At 42.8% G+C, this 21,902-nt stretch overlaps 1 protein-coding gene across 4 annotated transcripts in view; it reads left to right on the top strand.

Moving 5' to 3' along the window:
- Positions 1-17,779, top strand: part of ULK2 (unc-51 like autophagy activating kinase 2) — a 99,367-nt gene extending 81,588 nt beyond the window's left edge. The window contains exons 21-28 of one of the 4 annotated variants that reach the window (XM_055101213.2): positions 2,637-2,705; positions 4,736-4,944; positions 6,568-6,746; positions 7,522-7,640; positions 7,995-8,152; positions 10,867-11,002; positions 12,193-12,291; positions 17,538-17,779. In XM_055101213.2, coding sequence (XP_054957188.1) covers positions 2,637-2,705; positions 4,736-4,944; positions 6,568-6,746; positions 7,522-7,640; positions 7,995-8,152; positions 10,867-11,002; positions 12,193-12,251 — 929 coding nt within the window. In that variant the 3' untranslated portion in view covers positions 12,252-12,291; positions 17,538-17,779. Of the gene's footprint in view, positions 1-2,555; positions 2,706-4,735; positions 4,945-6,567; positions 6,747-7,521; positions 7,641-7,994; positions 8,153-10,866; positions 11,003-12,192 lie in introns of all 4 variants that reach the window. The other 3 variants (XM_034942253.3, XM_034942252.3, XM_034942254.3) reach the window with 3 other exon arrangements.
- The last annotated feature ends 4,123 nt before the right edge of the window (positions 17,780-21,902 follow it).

Below are 21,902 nucleotides of genomic sequence, written 5' to 3'. Positions count from 1 at the left end.
CTATCCCACTGTAATCAAGCTGCTACCTGAAGCCAGCATGTCTCAGAGTCTCACCCAAGGCCCAAGCATGCTCCCTGGGTAGTGTTACTGGTTATTCAGGGCCCGAGGACTCTTCAGTCAGCAGGTGATGAATCTTGCCAGGACTGGGTCTTTTTTTTCAAGGCCAGTGAGTTCACTTCTGGCTCAGGGTGTGTTTAGAAATGTCAACAGGAACTAGGGCCTGGGATGGGGGTCTCACGACTCTGCCCGGGGCTCGTCCTACTGTGGCTGAGCCTAGTATCCAAGACATAAGAGAAAGCCCTTTTTACCTTTCTCTCTTGTCCTCAAGCAGAAGGAAGGAGTCACTTTTGTTGCTGTGAGCTGCGCTGCCTGGGTTTGGGAGGAGGAGTGGCACAAACACTCCCTTAGAAGCCCTGTCTGATGTCTCTCTAAGTCATGCCCCAATCCACTGGCTTTAAGCCCAGCACGGCACCAGGATTTGGCTAGGAATTGCAGTCCTTGTGTCCTAGACTGCCTTTCAAGTTCACTTGGACCCAGAGCACTTTAGCTTGTGGTGGTGAGGCTTGCAGAAACTCACATTCTGGCCACTCAGACAGGCACTTTCCCTCTAGCTACAGCTGGTCCAAATGCTCCTTCCGTGGGCGGACACCAGCTGAGTTCAGCATGGTTTTCCTTTGCACTGTGACAGGGCAGCACTGAGTTCAATGTGCAATCCCCAAATTGCTGCACTCTCCCTCCCCCAAGTACACAGATTATTTCCTTGCCACACACAGCTGCTGCCAGGGGAGGGGCGGAGGGTGGTGCTGGTGATTCAAGACTGCCTTTCCTGCCCTCTTCAGTGCCTCTTTCAGTGATATGAAGTTAAAACCAGGTACTGTGATTACTCACCTGATTTTTGGTTCTTATGAAGGTGCTTTATTGTGTGCAAATTTTTGGGAGGTGGGTTGTACAATTGGTGGAGCCTTCTATTTTGCCATCTTACTCTGGTTTGTAATTTTATGTCTTTGAAAAGAAGCTGAGATAAGAAAGCAAGTATGTATTTATAGTTTGTTATATTAACTTTCTTATTTATCATTTCTGGTTATCTTGGTGTGTTTTTGTGGATTTGAGTTACCATCTGGTGTCACTTCCTTACTCTAATACAGTTTTACTCCCATCTGACTCCTTTATGTTCTTATTATCAAATATATTTCTGGCTGGGTGCAGTGGCTCACGCCTGTAATCCCAACACTATGGAAGGCCGAGGCACGAGGATCACTTGAGCTCAGGAGTTCCAGGCTGCAGTGAGCTATGGTCACACCAGTGCCCTTCAGCCTGGGTGACAGGTGGAGACCCTGTCTCTAAAAAAATAAAAACTAAGGCTGGGCGCAGTGGCTCACGCCTGTAATCCCAGCAGTTTGAGAGGCCAAGGCGGGCGGATCACAAGGTCAAGAGATCGAGACCATCCTGGCCAACATGGTGAAACCCTGTCTCTACTAAAAATACAAAAATTAGCTGGGCGTGGTGGCACGCACCTGTAATCCCAGCTACTCGAGAGGCTGAGGCAGGAGAATCAGGAGGCAGAGGTTGCAGTGAGCTGAGATCGTGCCAATGCATTCCAGCCTGGCGACAGAGTGAGAGTCCGTCTCCAAAAAAAAAAAAAAGTAAATAAATGAACATTACATTTCTATATGCTATAGACCTGACAATGCAACTGTATACATGTTTTATACAGTTGCTTTTTAAAATCAGTTAACAGAAGAAATATACAGTTTGTGTTTTATAATTATCTTTACAGATTGGGATTACTATTTGGAGTTAGTTACTTTTGGTCTGAAGAGCTATGCTTTGTATTTCTTGTAAGACAGGTCTGCTGGCAGTAAATTCTCTCAGCTTCTGTTTATTTGGGAATGTCTTTATTTTGATTTCTTTTCTTTTTTTTTTTTTTGAGATGGAGCCTCACTCTGTCACCCAGGCTGGAGTGCAATGGCATGATCTCAGCTCACTGCAACCTCTGCCTCCTGGGTTCAAGAGATTCTCCTGACTCAGGCTCTTGAGTAGCTGGGATTACAGGCATGCATCACCATGCTCGGCGAAGTTTTGTATTTTTAGTAGAAACAGGGTTTCACCACGTTGGCCAGGCTGGTCTCGAACTCCTGACCTCAGGTGATCCACCCGCCTTGGCCTCCCAAAGTGCTGGGATTACAGGCATGAGCCACCACACCCACCCTAGTTTAACCTGTTTTTATTCCCAGTTCTTGGCGTTCATTTTTTTAGTACTGTCTCCAACATGTATAACTTACAGTTCATGTATTTTAGAAGTATACAAACATAACTCTGAATGCTAGATTTTGGTGTGAATAAGATTCACACTTGAGATTACTGTAAGTTATTTTAATGAAAATATTGTATTACATTTTCTAATTTTAAGAGCAATAAGTACTTTTTGTAAGAAGAGGAAAAAAAAAAAAAACCACTAGACTCCTGATATAAAAGTCAGTATCCCCCTGCAATCCCATCTCCCGGATATAAACACTATCAGGGTAATATGACCTTCTATAAACTTTTTGTTGTAGCTCCGGCAGGAGCCTGTGGTGGTGTTCTGGCACCTCCTGCAGGTACAGCAGCAAGTTCCAAGGCTGTCCTCTTCACTGTAGGGTCTCCTCCACACAGTGCGGCGGCCCCCACTTGTACCCACATGTTCCTTCGAACAAGAACAACCTCAGGTAAGGAGCATTTGTTATATTACAGTTTTTGGCTAGTATTTGGAATGTAGTGTTTTGACAAATGACTCAGTGTTGTAACTTGGACAAGTCACTTAATTCTCTGGGCTTCAGTTTCTTTACCAGTGAAATGGAGATTACTATTTTCTTTATCTTAATGGGTTATAAGAAGTAAATGAGGCATCATTTGTGGGGGAAAAAACTTTGTGAAGTGCTATATTATATATTAAAATATAAATATATGTTGTATATAATGTTTTACAAAATGACATATAGTATAAATATGACTTCTTCGTGAAGAAGCAAATCATATATGGTTCTTCTCAGCTTATATATTAAAGGGTTACTTTAGTAGATCCAATAAATTATTTGAAAATTATAGGGTTTTTTTTTTTGGTTTTTTTTTTTTTAAAGAAACTTGTTTTGGCTAGGTGAGGTGGCTCATGCCTGTAATCCCAGCACTTACTTTGGGAGGCTGAGGCAGGCAGATCACTTGAGGCCAGGAACTCGAGACCAGCCTGGCCAACATGGTGAAACCCTGTCTCTACTAAAAATACAAAAATTTAGCCAGGTGTGGTGGCAGGTACCTGTAATCCCAGCTACTCAGGAGGCTGAGGCAGGAGAATCACTTGAACCTGGGAAGTGGAGGTTGCAGTGAGCCGAGATTGCACCATTGCACTCCAGCCTGGGTAACGAGCGAAACTCTGTTTCAGAAAAAAAAGAAAGAAACTTGTTTTATTTATTTTTTTTAATTTTTTGTACTTTTGGTCTCAGTCTTTGCACTTAATCCTGTATACAGTTAGAAGGCTAATAGATTTATCATTTATAATCTGTAAATAGGTTAATACCAAAAATTAAGAAAGTATTTAGATTGGACTTGAAATCAATAATTTGTTGTCTTATCTGTTGTATCATGGGTCAAGTTATCTTATTCTAAATAAGTTGCTGATCAAGAGACCAGGTTAATAAGCAAAGGATAGAAATAGATAAGAGAAAATAGATCTAAAATTATGTTTTTAAGACGATTAAAAACCTTGAATAATAAGAAAATACCATTTTAAGAAAGTAACATTTTATATCTGTTAACTATACCTATATCTTAAAAAGTACAATGCCCAAGACTGGGCATGATGGTTCATGCCTGTAATGCCAGCACTTTGGGAGGCCGAGGCAGGAGGATCACTTGAGGTCAGGAGTTTGAGACCAGCCTGGGCAACATGGTGAAACCCCATCTCTACAAAAAAAAAAAACCAGAAATTAGCCAGACATGGTGGCATACGCCTATAGTCCCAGCTACTTGTGAGGCTGAGGTGAAAGAATTACCTGAGCCCAGAAAATCAAGGCTGCAGTGAGCTGTGATCACGCCACTGCAATTCAGCCTGGGCAACAGCAAGACCCTGACTCAAAAAAAAAAAAAAAAAAAAAGTATCATGTCCAGTGTTATTGAGGTTTAGTAGGATCTATGTGCTTACTCAGGGCTGCATTAGAGAGTACTATAACAGTTCTTAGGAAGAACTGTAAAAATATTTATTGATCTATGCTAATTCCATTCCTTCTTATACCACTTCAGAGTATTTATCACAAAGAAGTTATTCAAAAGAAGTAACAACTGTCTGCATTTCATTACAGTGCTATTTGTAATATGAATAAAATCAGAAATAGTATAAATGACTCCAGATAAACATTATATAATATATATAAATTTAATGAATCAGTGCATCCATTGAGTTTTATAATTATGAGGCCCTGTGGAGCAGCAAGGAGAAATGAATATGATCTAAATTTGTTTAAAACAGAGTATAAAAAAACTAGCTCTGATGATGTCTAATATAAAATATATAGACAAGGAATAACAATGAACATGGGTAAGTAAAAACTATTAATATCCTCAAATAGTACATAGGGGGTCAGTGAGTTTCTTTTAACGAAACTTTCCTTTATCACCTCAGCAGGTTTGTTCAGTAAATAAGAGTAGGAGTGGGTGTGAAAGCCCTAACTTTGGACACTGCCATGTATCCTCTGTTTCCTTGTAGTGGGGCCCAGCAACTCCGGGGGCTCTCTTTGTGCCATGAGTGGCCGCGTGTGCGTGGGGTCCCCGCCTGGCCCAGGCTTCGGCTCTTCCCCTCCAGGAGCAGAGGCAGCTCCCAGCCTGAGATACGTGCCTTACGGTGCTTCACCCCCCAGCCTAGAGGGGCTCATCACCTTTGAAGCCCCTGAACTGCCGGAGGAGACACTGATGGAGGTAGAAAAGAGACTATGGTGGTGTGAATGTAATGTTGATTTGATATGAGAACATTCTAGTGATGACAAGAACAAAATACATTAAATAGTTAGGAAGTTATGTTCTCTTTAACGTGCCTTTTCTGTTTGAAAAGTATTGCTGATGTCTTTTTAAATTAACGTTGACAGTGACACTCATCCATAATAAGCTTTGGTTTATAGGAAGAAACACATAGATTCTGTGTTTTTCTTTCTTTTTTTTTTTGAGACAGAGTCTTGCTCTGTCACCCAGGCTGGAGTGCAGTGGCGCAATCTCGGCTCACTCCAACCTCCGCCTCCTGGGTTCAAGCAGTTCTCCTGCCTCAGCACCCCCGAGTAGCTGGGATTACAGGCACACGCCACCATGCCCGGCTAATTTTTGTATTTTTAGTAGAGACGGGGTTTCACCATGTTGGCCAGGCTGGTCTCGAACTCCTGACCTTGTGATCTGCCCACCTCTGCCTCCCAAAGTGCTAGGATTACAGGCATGAGCATTCTAGTACATTCTATTGCATGTTCCAGTGTATTGAAACATACAGTGCAATATGCTGTCACAGAGCAGAGAGACTTTTAGAAGTCAATTGGCTTATTCTCCTGTCACTAGGAAAATGATTCTCATCTTTATTTAAGCATAAAAGAGTGGGAAACTTTTAGGCTTATTTGAGATTTCAGAATGCATTTATAACTAAAAACAAATCTCAAAACAACAATCTAGAATACCCATTTATTTATTTATTTGTTTGTTTGTTTATTTATTTGAGACAGAGTCTCGCTCTGTCACCCAGGTTGGAATGCAGTTGTGCGATCTCAGCTCACTCTAACCTCCACCTCCTGGGTTCAAGCCACTCTCCTGCCTCAGCTTCCTGAGGAGCTGGGACTACAGGCACATGCCACCATGCCCAGCTAATTTTTGTACTTTTAGTAGAGACGGGATTTCGCCATGTTGGCCAGGCTGGTCTCAAACTCCTGACCTCAGGTGATCCACCCGCCTCGACCTCCCAAAGTGCTTGGATTACAGGCATGAGCCACCATGCCTGGCCTAGAATGCCCATTTTTAAATGACAGCCCTCTGAATGCTGTTATGTCTACCCACACTCCCCTCTTTAACTAACTGAAAAGATCACAGAAAGTTAGAGCTTTGGTATTAGTAATCACTGTTAACTGAAAAACGACCAGAAATTAAATAAAGCAACTCTGAAATTATAAGAAGTCAGCAGAATTCAATACAGTATCAAGAAGTGTGATTTAGCACCTATAGTATCCTTATAATCTTGGTGTCTACCTTGTCACGTTTTTGTCTCATGTATATTGATTTAATCGTTCAGCTTTCTTTTCTTTTTCTGGTAAAAGCACAGCGACCCATCCTGAGTTTACTTATGTGGGTACTCTGATACACATACACAAACACATGCATATACCTATATTTGGTTTCATTTGTGTTCATTTTCTTACCAGCTTTCTGAAATTTAAAAATTTCAATCTCCTTTTGTCATTCTGATACTCATAAGTATAGAAAACATGATCAGTGGCCATGGTTTATGTACAGAAATGAGTATGTACGTATTTTTAATCTGAAATTTTCTAAGACAAATTGACTTTGCTGCAGCGGGAACACACAGACACCTTACGCCATCTGAATGTGATGCTGATGTTCACTGAGTGTGTGCTGGACCTGACAGCCATGAGGGGAGGAAACCCTGAGCTGTGCACATCTGCTGTGTCCTTGTACCAGATCCAGGAGAGTGTGGTGGTGGACCAGATCAGTCAGCTGAGCAAAGACTGGGGGTGGGTGCCCCCTTGTCATTCATTTCCAGACTTTTCATGCTTTGTCTAAACTTGTGTCTAAGTTGTAGGTATTGTCATCCACTGAAGATCATATCTCATTATTAAAAGCTAGGAGTCTCAATTATTTCTTTGTACTACATTTCACTATATGAGCCAAGACCTGGAGATTATGCAGCCTCAGTGTTGCCTTTCCTTGTAAATTATACTGTTGAAGATCTTTTGTGTAAATAGATTGTATTGATTTTTATCTGAGTGTATCCGTTATTTTCACAGTACACACATCTTTAACTATGCCTTGTCCCTCGAGAGTTTACTTGTGCATTAAGAAATTAAGGAGGGCTGGTCGCAGTAGCTTATGCCTATATGTAATTCCAGCACTTTGGGAGGATGGGGCAGAAGGATTGCTTGAGCCCATGGGTTCGAGACCAGCCTGGGCAATATGATGAATCCCTGTCTCTACAAAAAATACAAAAATTAGCCGGGCATGGTGGTGCGTCCCTGTGGTCCCAACTATTAATATTCGGGAGGCTGAGGTGGGAGGATCCCTTGAGCCCAGGAAGTAGAGGCTGCAGTAAGCCAAGATCAAGCCACTATACTTCGGCCTGGGGGACAGAGCAAGACTCTGTCAAAAAAAAAAGAAAAGAAAGAAGAAAAGAAATCAAAGAGGATGCTATTCCTTTATAGAAAGGCAATTTTAATGGTGACCTGTTGTGTAGAGTGCCACATCTTACATTAGTTCACAAGATAACCCTCTGCTACTGTCTTTTGGGTGCAGGCGGGTGGAGCAGCTGGTGTTGTACATGAAAGCAGCACAGCTGCTTGCGGCTTCTCTGCATCTTGCCAAAGCCCAGATCAAGTCCGGGAAACTGAGCCCATCCACAGCTGTGAAACAAGGTATGGGAGAAGGCAGCGTGTGACTCCAGGGGTCGGTCCTTAAGTTGCTCTTTCCCATCACACTGTGAGAGCGTCTGATGAGTACTCACTGTTGTTTTTATTTTTCAATATTCTTAAAGGGAAAAGATGCTGGGTTCTTAGCTTTTTGCAGTTCAATTGATAGAAGTCTGAAGTGCATTATTCTCAATCTTTTCATATTGAAAGAGAGAACATGAAAAAATCCTATTTCTGGTCCTTTTTTTGAATGATCACATAGTGACACCTTCCCTATATATCAGCAGGAAAGATACATATAACTGTGTCTTTATTTCTGGAGGAAAATTAAAATTAGTTCCCATCTCAATTTTTTTTCAGTTGTCAAGAATCTGAACGAACGATATAAATTCTGCATCACCATGTGCAAGAAACTTACAGAAAAGCTGAATCGATTCTTCTCTGACAAACAGAGGTTTATTGATGAAATCAACAGTGTGACTGCAGAGAAACTCATCTATAATTGTGCTGTAGAAATGGTAACCCTTTCTAAGGTTTAATATTGTATAGTACTACTTATTTTTAAGTGTCTTTTTAATTGAATATCTATATGACAGCTATCCTTTTAAAAGATAATGTCTCAAGTCCCAAGTATTGTGGATTGCCTTCTACTAAAGAAGTAATTGGATTTAAGCAACTGTTAATGTCATTTACTGGATGTATTTTAAGTAATTACAAATCCGTTTACCACATTTGCTAAAAGTTTATTACAGCTCTTATTAAACATTGCTGGCATTAGGCATGATCTAATCTTTTTTTTTTTTTTTTTTCTTGAGACGGAGTTACTCTGTCGCCCAGGCTGGAGTACAGTGGCACGATCTCAGCTCACTGCAACCTCTGCTTCCCAGATTCAAGTGATTCTCCTGCCTCAGCTTCCTGAGTAGCTGGGATTACAGGCACCTGCCACCATGCCCAGCTAATTTTTGTATTTTTAGTAGAGATGGGGTTTTGCCATGTTGGCCAGGGTGGTTTCCAACTCCTGGCCTCAGGTGTTCCACCCTCCTCAGCCTCCCAAAGTGCTGGGATTACAGGTGTGAGCCACCGTGCCCAGCCGATCTAATCTTTTTATAGTGTGCATCTAAAAGCATTAGCAGGATCTGTTTCTGCATTTTCTGTTGTTTAAGAAAGTTAGGCTTGATAAAACTCTTAGGAAAAACACTGCTTTATTAATCAATCCACACAAATTTATGTGTTCAGGTCCCACTTACTGATATTGTAGTATAGACACAAAGTAAAACCTCCTTTTCCTATTTTCTGGTTTTAATATTGGAAATAATTTTTTTTCTGCCTCTCGGGGAAAAATTACTCTAAAGTATAAATAAAAATAGAGGCTGTTGAAAAAGTAGTTAAGTGGGGGAAAATTCATTAGTTAGCCAATCATATGTTTTTCTTTTTTTTTTTTTTTTTTTGAGATGGAGTTTTGTTCTGTCGTCCAGGCTGACGTGCAGCAGCATGATCTTGGCTCACTGCAACCTCTGCTTCCCAGGTTCAAGCGATTCTGCTGCGTTAGCCTCCCATGTAGCTGGGATTACAGGCACCTGCCACCACACCCAGCTAATTTTTGTGTTTTTAGTAGAGACAGGATTTTACCATGTTGGCCAGGCTTGGTCTTGAACTCTTGACCTCAGGTGATCCACCCACCTCGGCCTCCCAAAGTGCTGGGATTATAGGTGTGAGCCACTGTGCCCGGCATGCCAATTGTATTTCTAACACATTAACATAATAGATCCCCCTTTCCATTTTCTATTTGTCTACTGTGAACTGTGCTGTTATATTACATCCGTGGCCTTATTTTGAAATTTATTAAAATAACCATAGGAAAATAACTTTGGAATATAAATTCTTGACAAAAATAGTATATATCATATTGCTGTAAACTATTGAGATGAATAATATGCACTGCATCACTGTATGCTGAGTTGAGACTTCATATGATAAATTATTTTTAGAATTTTGCACCAGAAAAATGTCCTCCCTATGGAATTATAATGCTGTTTTTCCTTCTCAGAATAAAGAGCCCTATAACTTATAAATTCCTCCTTTCGTCCTGGCTGCTTAGTGAGCTTAGAGGCATTAACACTTAGTTATTTTTTTCTTTTTCCTTGTCCTGGCTCTGATCTTCTGTATCCATTTTATTTGCTTTATTGTTAGCTGCTTGAAATTATTTTTTTGAAGGAGAGAGAATAGCTAGGTGCAGTGGCATGCACCTGTAGTCGCAGCTACTCAGGAGGCTGAGGCGAGAGGATTGCTTGAGCTCAGGAGTTCAAGATTTGTCTAGGCAACAGAGCGAGACCCCATCTATATAAGAATGCATAAATACATTTTAAAAATTAAAAACAAAAACAAGATATAGCATATTAACAAGTAAATTCGGATACTGGATTACTGAGAGTTATGGTGCTTAATGATCAAAGAGAAAATCAGAATGTCGATGGGGAAACCCCTGTGAATAATGCTACCATCCCCTCTTTCTGGAGAGCCCCTTCCCACATTTTTCCTCACCTGATTCACTTCTGCTGTTGTTGCTTTATGATTCAGCACAAACAGCACCTCCTGGAAGCTTCCCCTAATCATCTTCTCCTTCCGTAATATAGGTTAGAGGCATCCCCTATGTATTCCGTATCATCCAGTGCTTCCTCCTGTAATACCGTGTGTGCCTTGGCATTAGAATTGCATTTTTTGCAGGACTGTATCTCCCTCCAGACTGCAAGCTCTCCTTCATTGTAGGCGCAGTGCCTGGCACTTTGTAGGTGCTCAATAAGTATCTTTGAATGAATGAATGACTACACCCAAAAATTATTTGGCTAGAAAAAGAAGCCAGTAAAGCCAGCAAGTGACTATTAGCATCATTTAATTATATTATTGAAACAAAATCTACTTTAATGAAATTTCAGGTTACCCTTGTATAGAAGTGTGTGTTTAAAATCAATTTATAATGAAGTCATAAAAGAGCCAGTTTCATACCTCTGAATACCAGAAGGCTGTGTTTGAAAGCAGAGCGACTTTTTATGAAGTTGCTCTTATATATTGCTCATCCCAAAGAATCTTTGAGTTTTATGTAGTTTTGCAGACTGTATCACTTTACCAAAATGTGTTAATTTTAGGTGGATTCCATTTAAAGGTTCATTGCCCAAATGGATTTGTATTTTCTTGGAAAAATTGAGAGAATTGTGTTTTTGTTGACTGGTTCCAGGTTCAGTCTGCAGCCCTGGATGAGATGTTTCAGCAGACCGAAGATATTGTTTATCGCTATCATAAGGCAGCCCTTCTTTTGGAAGGCCTAAGTAAGATTCTACAGGACCCTGCAGATATTGAAAATGTACATAAATGTAAGTTGACTTACAAAGTAGTGTATTTTTTGACTTCATTTTAGTTGTCTATCACAGGCATAGTACAAAGAGCTTGGAGTTTGGAATTCTGCCTTAGTTTGAATCGTGGCTTTCCAGCCTTGTGCAAATCACAGCCTTTGTGTGGCCTCAGCTTCTTTTTCATAAAATAGGAGTAGGGCCAGGCACAGTGTCTCACGCCTGTAATCCCAGCACTTTGGGAGGCCAAGGTGGGCGGATCACCTGAGCTCAGGAGTGCAAGACCAGCCCGGCCAACATAGCGAAACCCCGTCTTTATTAAAAATACAAAAATTAGCTGGGCATCATGGCGCATACCTGTAAGCTCCACTGCTCGGGAGGCTGAGACAGGAGAATCGCTTGAACCCAGGAGGTGGAGGTTGCAGTGAGCTGAGATTGTGCCACTGCACTCCAGCCTGGGCGACAAAGCAAGACTCCATTCTACGTAGTTAGGTAGGTATGTAGGTAGGTAGGTAGGTAGGTAGATAGGTAGGTAGGTAGGTAGATACATACATAGATACATAGATAGATATATAGATAAATAGATGCATAACTAGATAGATACATAGATACAGCAGTGCCTGCCTTGCAGGGTTGTTGTGAGGATTACAGGTGATGCATGAAAAGCACTGGTGACTGCGTAATTCATCTTTAGATTTCTACACGGTGTTACTTTGTTGGCAAGTGTTCGTATATGTAGGAGGACTTTAGTTTTATTAAATGTAACTGTTTTAAGCCTCATGGGCTTAGTGACTGAAGAGTCCTGTGAAACTTCTGTGTACTGCAGACTTGGTATAGATAGCAGAGTGGAGATTGATGGGATACCAGGATGCTATTACTTATCACATACAAGCCCAATAATCTGGTTTTTTAGGCAGAGGTGGTGGACTGGTTGGAGTGTATGTGGTCCTGCTACATTTTGAGTAGCCACAAGAGGATGGCAGTTCTAAGATTATTTGCAGTTATGAGCAAGCTAGTTATGTAGCAAGCTAGCCGATGTGCTTACCTAAATTTTACCACTTTGCAGCACTAAGGTAGAAGTCATATCTAAACTATTACCAAGCAGAAAGAAGAAAACATATTCAGAACTGTTAACTTTGGGGCAAAGATAGAATAAAGATGACAATATAGTGATTTTTTTCATTAGTTCTTCATTTTTGTTATTTTATTTCTAGATAAATGTAGTATTGAGAGAAGACTGTCGGCACTCTGCCATAGCACCGCAACCGTGTGAGCAGCAGGCTCATCCCGTGGACCGGTGGTGGGAACGTGAGGTGATGCCTTTGGGATTACAGCTTGAGTTCTGTCACCCCATCCCCAGGAAACTGTAGCTTCTTAACTGGTGACTACCAAAGAACAAGCAGTGATTTGAAAAAGGAAAAACAATCCAAAAACTACATATTTGTAGGAAATCTGCCTTATTGGAGAAAATCACCCTTTCCCTTTTTCTTTGTAGAAGCAGGAGCAAGAGTGTTTGGCTCCCAGTTTGGACTTGGTGAATAAACGTACCTTAGAACTAGGATAATCGGTACAGTTATTCTTAAAGATAATTAAAAATGAAACAAAGTGAGTGCTTGTCACTGGGTTCATCAGAGCAGTGTGTGAAATTCCATGTGTTTGCTGAGGTGTAAAGGTAAATGTATTCACCCCTCATCCAGGCAGTTTGATATTTGGAGTAAGTTTGTTTAAATCTGAGCATGCATCTTTAAACAGCTCAGGAAGAAATAGCTTAAGAAGAAGTGAAACATGGATCTTGGAAGAAATTTTGAAATCTTCAATTTGATCCTAATATGGACACATGTTAATCTTCCAAAATCTTTCATATTGCACTAATTTATTAAAACAACTGTGTATTGGATTTTGTAATTTAACTAAGGCACAATGGACTTGTTTAAAATATTTTACTTGATTGTATACATAGACCCTTTCCAGAATTCACATGTAATCTCCAGTGAACTTTTAAGTGGTTAAAACTTGTATTCATGTGAACCTTTGCACATTTTTTTTTTTTACTTCTTCATCTACACCTACAGATTTTCTCAGTAATGTTTTTGTTAGCTTTTGGTTCCATTTTTTATTGTGCATGCAGAATGTACATTGATGCCTGTGACCTTAGGTTTATTAAAGGCTAGGTTTATTTGGGCAGTATTAGAAACAAAATCATGGATCAAGAGATACTCTTGATAATTTGAATAGGGCCAAAACAAAGTTGGTGACCTAAAGGCTTGTTAGTGATGTGGAGTTCCTACATGCAGTGAGTGGAAAATGAAGTTCGTTTTCTCTTAGGAAAATGGGCAGCTGTCTTCTGCCTAATGTGTATTTTTCATGTTAATCCTGACAGTTCACCAAATAGCTAGTCATGGAGAATGCAGGCAGTTAACTTAATATCCCTCCAGGAATGGTTCCTACGTTGTGTATTATTTGGTTTCTTTTACTTACCTGCTTGAATACTTGAATAAACCATTCACCAATTTTAATCCTTTTATTTTAATCCTTTTACATAAAATAATCTGAACTCTTTGACAAATTTCACAGAGCTCTTTGGCATTAATCTAATTTTAATGTACTGATAAAAACAAACATGGTTTTCCTTTACTTTGACAAAGTAATGTAATTTTTACCTTATTTATCTGTATGAAATTCCAGTAGTTAATTTGAACATTTATTTATATGACGTTTGTATTTTTAGGTCTTTAATACAGTGTTTCTACCTCTCATTTGTAACTGCATGCATTATTCTTGAAACTAGGTAAAACTCACTGAATTGTTGTGTAATAGCCTTTTTATTATTGCCTGTACAAATGTATATTAAGGTAAAATAAAACTGACAAAGTGTTTCTAGGGTGTAGCTGGGTACATATTAAGTGGCTTGTTGAGCCAGGTACTTCCTTAGTGAGTTTAGAGACTTGGCCATGAATATCCTTTGTCCTGCCCCAGGATTTAGATCTTGGCTACTGTCATGCAGGCTTCCAGGAACATAGACTGTTTTACCTCCACAACCCTATTTGTTATTAGTGATACTTTTATTTTATAAATATTTTTTATTCACAGTGAAATTTCATTCATGTTCTTTCAGTTATCACCTGTGTTATCTCAGTTGTAGGTTTATTCTATCCTCTCCTCTTCCTCTCCCATTTCTTTTTTAACACAGGATGAAACAGGTTCAGAGAGGGGAAGTGATTGGCCTAAAGTCAGGAACTAGGCAAGTGGTCAAGCCATGCTTTGTGACTTTCAAGTTAATTCTTCTTGTTCTTGTATATTAAAGGTCTTGGGGTAGATGGTGTGTGTGAAACAGTGAAGTCTCAACAGCAGAAAAGAACAAAATGTAAATTCATGAATAATGGTTCTGGTTATACTTCCATTATCAAGGCTAATTGTTTTAAGAGATTTTGCCTTGAGTATAGCAATAATAAACAAATGCTTTATGTTTCCCTGAGTATTTTTAAATTTCATATCGTGTTTCATAGAGTGGAAATGTACCAGTTCATACATTCATGGGTTGACACCTGTATTCAAGCCATAACCTGGAAAATTGCTGACCAGCTATTCCTACTCTAAGGGTTTGCTTTAACTATACCCTCCACTGAACTATATATAGAGAGAGAGCCTGTGCTGTATATAGTTGGTTTCCCACAGTCCCTGTCCCCTCCTTCCATTGAGAGAAGTAACTAGAGCAACAGTTGTTCTCCCTCGCTGGAGTGGTGAATAGGAGCCGGGAGGAGGGGACTGTTAGGGTCGGGCTGCCTCAGTCTCCACAGTAATTAAGAGGAAATTGAGTTGGATACAGCGGACATGAGGCCTGGAATGGGTACCCCAAACCCATGCATCTTAAGTGTCTTGAGTCCCCACGCCCCCTTCTGCCTGCCAGGAGTACTCTGTGCAGCCATCCTGTAACTGCTTCAGTCCAGAGAAGGATAGCATCCATCCCTCCCTCCAGCTCGCCTCTCTGCTGAGGCTTTCTCCTCTCCACTCAGCTAGCTATTTGCAACAGCTTCTCTCCTGGCACTTGTCTGGGAATATCAAGTTAAAAATTATAACACCCAATTTTGATAACTTTAGTTGAGAGAAACAACCTCTAGTGAAGACTGATAAGTAACTTATTGCCCGTAGTCCCATGTTCCTTTGTCTCCACCAAGAGGAATTACCAGCCCAGCAGTTCTGCCCTCACTAGAGTCCCATCCAGGAGCTTGAGAGGAGAGGATTTTCAGGGCTGGACTGCCTCAGTCTGCACAGTAATAAGTTGAGTTGTACACAGTGGACATGAGGACCTGGACTCAGATATCTGAAGAATCCTTATTATTTTTTTGTTGGCTTGTTTTGAGACGGAGTCACCCTGTTGCCCAGGCTGGAGTGCATTGGCGCAATCTTGGCTCACTGCAGCCTCTGCCTCCCAGGTTCAAGTGATTCTTCTGCCTCAGCCTCCCAGGTAGCTAGGATTACAGACATGCGCCACCACGCTCAGCTATTTTTCGTATTTTTAGTGGAGATGGGGTTTCACCATGTTGGTCAGGCTGGTCTTGAACACCAGCCTCAGCCTCCCAAAGTGCTGGGATTACAGGCATGAGCCACCGTGCCCGGCCAAAATCCTTAATGTTTTTGTTTTTTTTTTTTTGAGACAGTCTCGCTCTGTCACCCAGGCTGGAGTGCAGTGGCACAATCTTGGCTCACTGCAAGCTCCGCCTCCGGGGTTCATGCCATTCTCCCGCCTCAGCCTCCCGAGTAGCTGGGACTACAGGCGCCTGCCACCACGCCCGGCTGATTTTTTGTATTTTTTAGTAGAGGCAGGGTTTCACCGTGTTAGGATGGTCTCGATCTCCTGACCTCGTGATCCGCCCGCCTCGGCCTCCCAAAGTGCTGGGATTACAGGTGTGAGCCACCGCGCCTGGGCTACCCTTAATGTTGATATTAGTGGTTAGCACATGTTTTGGAGGAGGACTTCACACTTTTTAAACTATGCTCCCTCGTATTTTCTATAAGCAGTCTTAAATTCTTTCTGGAATAAAGCAAGATTGATCAGTATTTCTCAAGGAGGATTGTTTGGCAGGCAGTAGCTACTGCTCAGAGAACTTGGTATTGTTACATGCATCCTGGAAGCATCTGTGCCTATTTCTAGACAGCCTCAGACCACTTTCTTCTGAGTCCTGGACCCTTGAATCTGCAGCCAAGCAAGCTCTTGGGTCCCTCCCAAGTCTCATGTTTAGTAAAGCCCTGTGAGAATAATTTTATTGGTGGAGGAGTCAAGATGATACTTCCCTCACCTGCATCAGAGGAAACCACATCAGAAACAATCCACCTAGAAAAACACTGCATACAGGAAAGCTGACAACTTGCCCTGAGAAATCACAGCTTTGGTGCAAGAGGTGAAGCCGAACTGGTAAAATATCAAAGTGAATTCAGAGATCAAACTGTACTAGGGAAAGGAGGAGAGGCTGAGATACTGCTGCCAGTGTGACCTCTCACAGAGTGGCCCAGCAGAGGCTGTGCAGAGATGGCCAGAGCCAGGTCCCAGCCCTGTGGAGCCCCTGGGCACATGTGGTCCCGAGTGAAGCCGTGCCTGTTGCTCTGAACAGGTGGGATCAATCTGTAGGTTTTTCCACTTTTCACAGAGTGTGGCTCTCCTTAGGTCTGCACTCCCTCTCTGCGCAGGGCGGACCTCCCTGGGCTCTGCAGCATGATCTCCTGTCCCAAGACAGTCGTGCTCTTGGACAGTTAGCTTCTGTCATTACGAAGTGCCCACATGAGCTGTTGTTTATTGGAAACCATGTTCTATGCCTCCTTTGGGGTTTCTGCAACTCAATTTGGCAGGTAGCTTAGTGGTCCACTTGGTCTCAAATTCCAGCTCCACCATGTGCAGTGGTGTGTTCTTTGGCAAGTTCCTCCCCTCCTCCGAATCTGTCAGTGGGGGAAGAGTGCATGTCTCACAGAGTTGAGGTGAGAAATAAGTTAATGAATATGAAATTCTTTGCCCAGCCCCTGGCACGTGGAAGGGCTCAGCAATCCTGTATCCGTTGTAGTGGTCATCACTCTGTGGCTCTTCACTGCTTTTGTTTTGTTTTGGGAGGGGGTGGAGAACAATTTGTTCTGTGTTTGTGTGGGGCAAGGCCTGTCTTCAGGGCTCTCTCGAACCACGTACGCTCTGGCTGGAGCTTCTGAAAGGACACAGTTCTTGGATAGAAGTTGCTTTCTCCAGCTTGCCCACCAGGCAGTCTGGCTTCAGACATCTGTGTTGCCCTTTTAAGTCAATTTGGCTGTTTAAGTGGAATGTTTGTGTCAGTCTGAGAATTGTTAATTCATTTGATCCTCATAGCAACCCTTACTTGCCTCCTTTTACAGATGGAAAAATCAAACTTGGACAGTAATTTCCACAAGGAAAAGCCCCACAGCTGGAAAGCGGTGGGAGCAGGAGGCCACACTGGGTACAGGAGTACCCATCTCCCCACAGGAGCCCCACACTGTCTCACCCTTAGGAAGCCCAAATGCTCACTCCTTGTCTTTCTAATGCATTCTTTCTGATGTACAGGAAGAGGGGAAAGAAGGAAGAGCTTTTCCATTTGGTGCTCCAATGTCTCCTGCTGGACCCATCTTCTGCCTAGTGGAAGGCAGCAAAATTTCAAGAAACAGGTGAGGTTGAGCAGCTTGGTGCAACCCCATGGGGCCTGGAGTTGGAGCTCAACAGCAATGGATTTCAGAGACCACCCTGAAACTCCCAGTAAAAAAGACTTCGGAGACATGTTAATAAACTCAAGCATTTGATCGACCCACTTTTAAGTGTTCCTGTTTGCTTGTTTTTGCATATGGCAGTGAGATTGAGCAGCAGGGAATCGTTTCAGTGGGAAGTGGGAGGACCCTCAAGTCTAGATGTGCCCAGAGGACCCTCCCCTGCCATAGGCCCTGCCGCCTGCTGGGGCCAGTTCCTTCACTGATGGCAGTAGACATAGCCCCTTTCTCCAGGAAAGCCCTTTAGAGGCTGCCCTGCTGAGGCTGCGTGCACTCCCATTCTCACCTCGGCCTGCCCAGCCTAGCGTTCAATGCCAGTCCCCTTTGGCTTACGCAGGAGGAGGATGGCATGTAGAACCCCATCTCCAGCCACCAAGTCCACCCAGTTGCTGCCTTCTCCTACCTTCTGTCCTATTGTTCCCATCTCAGCCCACATGGGGGCCCTTGTTTACACTGGCACCCCCACCCGCTACTACAGGGAGAGGCTGGGGAAGAAGATAGTGGCTGAGCCTGGCCAGATCTCTGGAAGGCCTCTCCCAAGTCTCACGGGCAATAAAGTGACTTCCTGACTAGCACATGGATTCCCTTCAGGAAGTAATGATGGGAAACCTACAGCCAGGGCTTCTGAGGGGCCCTGGGTGGCTAGAGGTTATTGCTCCACTTCCTTTGGAAAATTTCAGTGAAGATGAAGATGAGTTGATAAACTTTGGAGCTAAACCAAAGATGACTGATTTAGGTAGGAATTCTCATAAAGAGCAGGAAGAGTGCAGGCTGCTGGTTTGATATGGAATGCCTTGTGGTTGGAAAATGGATTTAGTTTCTAGTAGAAACCCAGAATATTTTGAGCATGAACAGTTTTGTTTCCATAAATCCCTTTTACATTCTCAGAAAGAAAACAGCACCCCCATACACCTGTCTCTTTGGGAGAACTTTCCTACAATATGATGAAAGTATGCACAAAAGGTTTGAATACATTTTAAGTGTTTATAAGATGATAAAGATATATCTGTGGGTGTCCAATGGAATAAGTTTTCCTTCCCTATCTGTAGTGTCTGATGGACTTGGAAAATGGGAATTATTTTAGAGGGTGGGTGAGACTTGTTTGTTTGTTCGAGGCGGAGTCTTGTTCAGTCACCCAGGCTGGAGTGCAGTGGTGCGATCTCAGTTCACTGTGACGTCCGCCTCCCAGGTTCAAGTGATTCTCCTGCCTCAGCCTCCCAAGTAGCTGGGATTACAGGTGCCCGCCACCAGGCCTGGCTAATTTTTTGTGTTTTTAGTAGGGATGGGGTTTCAGCATGTTGGCCAGGCTGGTCTCAAACTTCTGGCCTTCAATGAACCACCGCCTCAGCCTCCCAAAGTGCTAGGATTACAGGAGACATTTAATTTTATATTCCATAATGCTGATATTTTTCACCATGAGCTTATATAATTAAAAAAAAAATTTTTTTTTTTTTGAGACAGAGTGTCACTCTGTTACCCAGGCTGCAGGCTGGAGTGCAGTGGCACGATCGCAGCTCACGCAACCTCTGCTTCATGGGTTCCAGCTATTCTCCCACCTAAGCCTCCCAACTAACTGGGATTACAGGTGTGTGCCACCACGGCTGGCTAACTTTTTTTTTTTTTTTATGTATTTTTTTGAGATGGAGTCTCACTCTGTCGCCTTGGCTAGAGTGCAATGGCGTGATCTCGTCTCACTGCAACCTCTGCCTCCTGGGTTCAAGTGATTCTCCTGCCTCAGCCTCCTGAGTAGCTGGAATTACAAGCATGTGCCACCATGCCCAGCTAATTTTTGTATTTTTAGTAGAGACGGTTTCACCATGTTGGCCAGGCTGGTCTCGAACTCCTGACCTCAGGTGATCCGCCCACCTCAGCCTCCCAAAGTGCTGGGATTATAGGCATGAGCCACTGTGCCTGGCCTAATTATGTAATTTTTAAAAACAAGGTTTTTTTAAGTATAGGAAAACTAAAAGACTAGGAAAGATTTGCAGTAAATTCAACAGATGAAGGGAGGTTAAAGTAGGGGAAAATGTTAGGAGAAAATCCAGAAATTTTCTTTGCTCCTGACAGCCCCACCTCACCAATGGTGAGCAGCAGAGGGGCCTGAAAGGGTAGTGGGTTTGAGAGGCCCTGGTGTCCTGTGGGGCCCTGCCACATGCCCTGGTTGCCTCCTGTGTGCGCCGACACTGACCTGGGTGAGACGCCTCACTCCCTGGGCTTCCCTGTCCTTGTCAGTAAAGCAGAGACAGAAACACAACATGCCTCTCGGGTTTCCTGCGAGAGTTAAATGAGCTGCCGTGGAAAGTGCACATGGCAGTCCCTCCCTGAGGCTGGTGTGGCCAGCAGTGGGAGTAGCAGAGGGAGGCTGAAAGGACACGGGAGGCCTCAGGATCCACTCTGTTGTTTCTCCTCATTGGCCATCAGATGTGCTTCCTCTTTGTCACATCTGTATTTTGGAAACATAAACCCTCCTTTCCATGGAACATGTGCTAAAATAACATTTCTTAGAAAAATTGGTCTCAAGAATATATCGTTCACTCAGTAACAAAGGAGTCAGCAGTGTGACAAATGTCAATTCAAAACGGACCTGAAAACTGAGGTCTGTTTTGGAAACAGGATGCTTATTACATAAGTAATTTGTGAAAAATAAGTTGCTTATTTTGGTAAAGGTCACAGTTTCCTTTTACGTCTATGGTCATAGAAACATTATATGGGTTGTTACAGAGGAAGTCTGGGGCAGGATGGTCCAAGATACCAGGTGTGTAGACCAGGGGTTGACAAGCTTTTCCTGTACTGAAAAATACAAATATTTTAGGTTTTGAAGACCGTCTGGTCTCTGTCGCAACTGCAGGAGTCCCACCTTATTCATGAGGTTATGTTCCAAGACCCCCCAGTGGATGTCTGAAACCTTGGAAACTGCCAAACCATATACGTATGCTGTTTTTCTCTATACAATCACATAGTATAGGGTGGATCACATATGCGGCGTGGACATGACAGACAAAGGGAATGATTTGTGTCCCAAGTGGGATGGCAGAAGACTACATCACGCTGCTCAGAATGGTGTGCAACTTAGAACTTAGGAATTGTTTATTTCTGGAATTTTCCATTGTTTTCTTTCTTTTCTTTTCTTTTTTTTTTTTTTTTTTTGAGACAGAGTCTCTGTCGCCCAGGCTGGAGTGCAGTGGCATGATCTTGACTCACTGCAACCTCTGCCTCCTGGGTTCAAGTGATTCTCCTGCCTCAGCCTCCCCATTAGCTGGGATTACAGGCCTTGTGCCATCACGCCCAGCTAATTTTTACATTTTTAGTAGAGACGGAGTTTCGCCATGTTGGCCAGTCTGGTCTTGAACTCCTGACCTCCGGTGATCTGCCAGTCTCAGCCTCCTGAAGTGCTGGGATTACCGGCGTGAGCCACTGCATCCAGCCTTAAACAGAATTTAATGAACTGTTAGTTTACAGCATGCAAATTTTTCTCCATTGGTAGTTTTGGAACATACTTGTTTTTCTGCTTCTTTGAGAAATGAGGTGTTCTACTTTTAATCTTCCTGTGTGTTATTTGGACAAGTTACCTTCCCATCCTGAGCCTCAGTTTTTCCATCCATTAGAGAAGATAAGAGGACTACTACTTTCTAATCCTACCTGTGTGGGGAAAATGCTCTTTGCACAGTGCCTGGCATTTAGCAAGTGCTCAACAAATGGTGGCAGTAAGCAAAGTGAAGCTCTCCCTGCCATGCTGGGATCTGATGCCCCTGTTCCTAGAAACAGCTGCCTACAGTGCCGGGGAGCCAGGCCTTGGGCTGTTGCCCTGTCTCTCAGCAGGGCTATGTAAGCATATTGATTTTTGAAAAACCAAGTTCTGGTTCCTTGCTGTGGGGCTGACAAAAAACCATGGGGCCGATCCTCTATAAATATTTTAGCTCTGTCCTCTGTTTTTAAAATACAAAATGTGTACTCTAGCCCTTGCCTGTCTGAATTGAAACAAACTCATTTGAGGTCATGTGCCTCTGGACCCCCACAGCCACACACTGTCAGCGGCAGGCCCCACCCCTGGGACTCATGTCCCACCTCAGTGCCTTCTCTGCCCTTGGAGAAGGAGCTTAGGTCAGGCCCCACACACCTGTCCAGCCCCATGTGTCTCCCCGACCAGCCCTACTGCCAGCAGCGCCCC

Source organism: Pan paniscus, chromosome 19 (genome assembly GCF_029289425.2).
Source record: "Pan paniscus chromosome 19, NHGRI_mPanPan1-v2.0_pri, whole genome shotgun sequence".
NCBI classification, from domain to species: domain Eukaryota; kingdom Metazoa; phylum Chordata; class Mammalia; order Primates; family Hominidae; genus Pan; species Pan paniscus.
Note: the sequence above shows the minus strand (reverse complement) of the source record. Positions and strands in the feature narration are given on the sequence as shown.